General features: G+C 40.7%; 1 protein-coding gene across 1 annotated transcript; it reads right to left on the bottom strand.

Annotated features, from left to right (window-relative positions):
• On the bottom strand, window positions 1–2,175 carry LOC116198494 (probable ribosome biogenesis protein RLP24). The gene is made up of 5 exons (XM_031528656.1): window positions 2,006–2,175; window positions 1,421–1,532; window positions 813–926; window positions 574–710; window positions 1–476 (listed from the first exon to the last, which is right to left on the bottom strand). Exons 2-5 carry the CDS (start codon window positions 1,499–1,501, stop codon window positions 302–304), a joined length of 507 nt encoding a protein of 168 aa, XP_031384516.1. The 5' UTR covers window positions 1,502–1,532; window positions 2,006–2,175; the 3' UTR covers window positions 1–301.
• Window positions 2,176–2,883: the final 708 nt, after the last annotated feature.

Genomic DNA, 2,883 nt, shown 5'->3' with positions numbered 1-2,883 from the left:
TGATCTTGAAAGAACCATTCTATATTAAAAGCTCCACGGGAAGGGCTTATGGAGAGACAAGATTATAATTATCACCAACTAATCTTTGTTCCAAATGAAGAACTGATGTTCTGTCAAGCGTAATCCATATTCAGTAGACCAACCATATAACCGCGGATCCAATAATAACTCAAAACTTTCCCAATCTGACCTCAACTCTGAACTCTCAGTCACATCTTTGATGCCCAAAACTAAGAGAACTAGGGCGAGGTAACAAACAAGGACAACTGTATACAACGCGAGTGTAACAAGATCACGAGCATCACTCTTCCATGGCCTGATTTTCCTCGGACTGCTGTTGCGAAACCTTGACCTTGATCTTCGGTAGGGTGAGGGATGGGTCTTCCTGGAGAACAGCGGGAGCTTTGAGGAGGTGGATGTGTTGCTCCAGCTCCTTCTGTGCCTCCTTTTGCTCCTTGGCTTTCTTCCCCTTCATTCTGGTTAAAGTCGCGAGAATTATGCGTAAGCAAACTGATGCAAAGGCAAAAAGAGGCGCTAACAAGGTGAAGAAAAACTGGGCAAAAGAAGAAAGACCTTAGGGCATGGTGTCTCGCTTCCCTATCAACTCTGACTTTATCAATCTTCTTGATGGCCTTCAATGTGTTCTCCGCAAGGTTCCTGTCGTATCTTTCTGGCCTGTTTCGTTTCCTCTCAAACTCGAAGGTTGAATCCTTGAGGAGGGCAGGGCAAAGAACGGCACAGGTTGGTAAAATACAACACGTATAACAGAAGAATTTGGAATAATGATTGTCAAAGTGAAGTATCTCCTTTACTTGAGTCATGTCCTTTCCATGCAAGCGTCTGTAAGCCTTAGTCCATTTCACCTTACGAGGATTCCTCTTCATCTTGAAGTTCTTGTGACATTTGGATCTACAGAACCTGAAGATCTGTAACAGAATTCCTTGCCATCAGTTAGCACAAAGATGGAAACAAACCAATGGTATGACCCTTATAGAAACCGATATAAACCTAATGGACATTCAACAGTAGAGCACAGAACACGGGTCATAGAAAGCATAAACTGCAGAAAATTGAGTGGGTTAGGTGCAGCCTCTTATCAGGGGAAAAAGAAAATCGATATTATCATATTATCACTAACAAAAGGAAAGGTACCAATTGCTTCTGCGCAACGGCGTTACCATCTGAAAGGTATAAAGCTCAATATTGCTAAAAACCTGAAACTATAGACTAACCTACATCGACCCTTTTCTCCATATTGAACTGAAGTTAACGGGGACAAAACAGAATAGACACTTGCAAAAGCCAATGCTTAACATCCAGCTACTCTGGGCAAAGTTCAAACACAGCAGTGACGAGCAACTGAAATCATCATAATCTTTTGAAAAAAAAAGTTCCGAGGCATGAAGAGTTAAAACATTACCTTAGCATCATTGCGGACAAATTGGATACCGTGGCCGGGATATATCGTGGAGGAACAGAACCAGCACTTCTCTAACCTCATTGTCTTCCTAGCTTTATCGAAACTTTATTTTCTGCCAAAAAAAGAAAAACACTAGGTCAACAACAACCAGCCCCGCTGCGGCAATTTACCAACCACAAATACAAATTCATCCCATTAAATTCATCTGTATTTCACCTCCTCACCATCCTACCCTGACCTCTACCAATCCAAAACCACCCTACGAATACTCTGTTTTCAAAAACAAAATAGCTAATCACTCATGGCGAAACGTCAAACAGCCACGATCACCGAATTCACTACGAATACTGATCCAAGCAGCTATACGGGGTTCGATTGAAGATATGGTATCAGTCAAGGATGCTTCGAAGCCCTGGACAAATCAAGAACAGATAGAAATGGCGACAGCTAACTGGGAGGTTCTTACAGATGCCTAGTCATCTATCTAGAGCAATCGATATGGCTTCCCCTGCATTCACCCATTCCCTAATTTGTACGGAAGTACAGTGTACAACTTTCACGAAACCCTAAATCGAAGACACTCACCTCTTTCAATTCAGCCGGGCAATGGCCAAGCAGCTGCAGAAGCAGGAGAAGTTGCAGCCGCAGTTGATCGCTCAGTGGCCACCGTTAATAAGAGATATGACGGGAAGAGAGAGAGAGAGAGAGAGAGAGGCAGCGGATTAGCTGCACGGAGGAGCAGAGCAGCTATGGAGACGAAGAAGAGTTTTGAGGGTTTAAGGGAGACCAAAAAATGGGCCGTATGGGCCTTGAAAATGTTAGAATGATGTAATGGGCTTTTGAAATTGAGGCAGGCCCAGTAAATAATGTGATGGGCTTTTGATCCATTCTAGCAAGAATATGATTATTTTGAGTTCGTAGTTCATATAAATTTTTTTTGGAACTTTTGGGTTTCGACCCTAATACGAGCTCGACGTGAGGAATATGATTATAAAAAAAAAACGATATAGATACATATTAATTTTGTGTAGCGTTTGGTCCACGATTTGGAAATGCGCAAAAAACTTTTATTTACCAAACAACTCATATAATATTCACCGAGTATAATTCATCTACTGAGTAACATTAAATTAAAATGAGTATGAATTTATGTAATTATAGTGTGGCACAGTTTTTCACTTATAAGGATTCTGATTGGTAGTTTACTCGAATGAGTAATACGCACCCACTATCTGCCAATTGAGCTCCAGGCACTTAGCAAAGGTACTTTTCACGTCATGCACATATGAATCAAATTTTATACTGTAAAATTCACTGAAATTTTTTTTTTTTGTTCTACTATGATGAAGTTTCATAGGGCTAGTAAACAAAAAGAGAAATGAAAAACTGAGGAAAAGAATAGTCTTACAGGAGATTTGAATTAAAAAAAAAAAACCTCTTAATTCACAAGGAAGAGCGCACTG

Source organism: Punica granatum, chromosome 3 (assembly GCF_007655135.1).
Source record: "Punica granatum isolate Tunisia-2019 chromosome 3, ASM765513v2, whole genome shotgun sequence".
In the NCBI taxonomy this organism is placed as follows: domain Eukaryota; kingdom Viridiplantae; phylum Streptophyta; class Magnoliopsida; order Myrtales; family Lythraceae; genus Punica; species Punica granatum.
The sequence above is the reverse complement of the archived record's forward strand: the minus strand, read 5'-3'. Positions and strand labels throughout refer to the sequence as shown.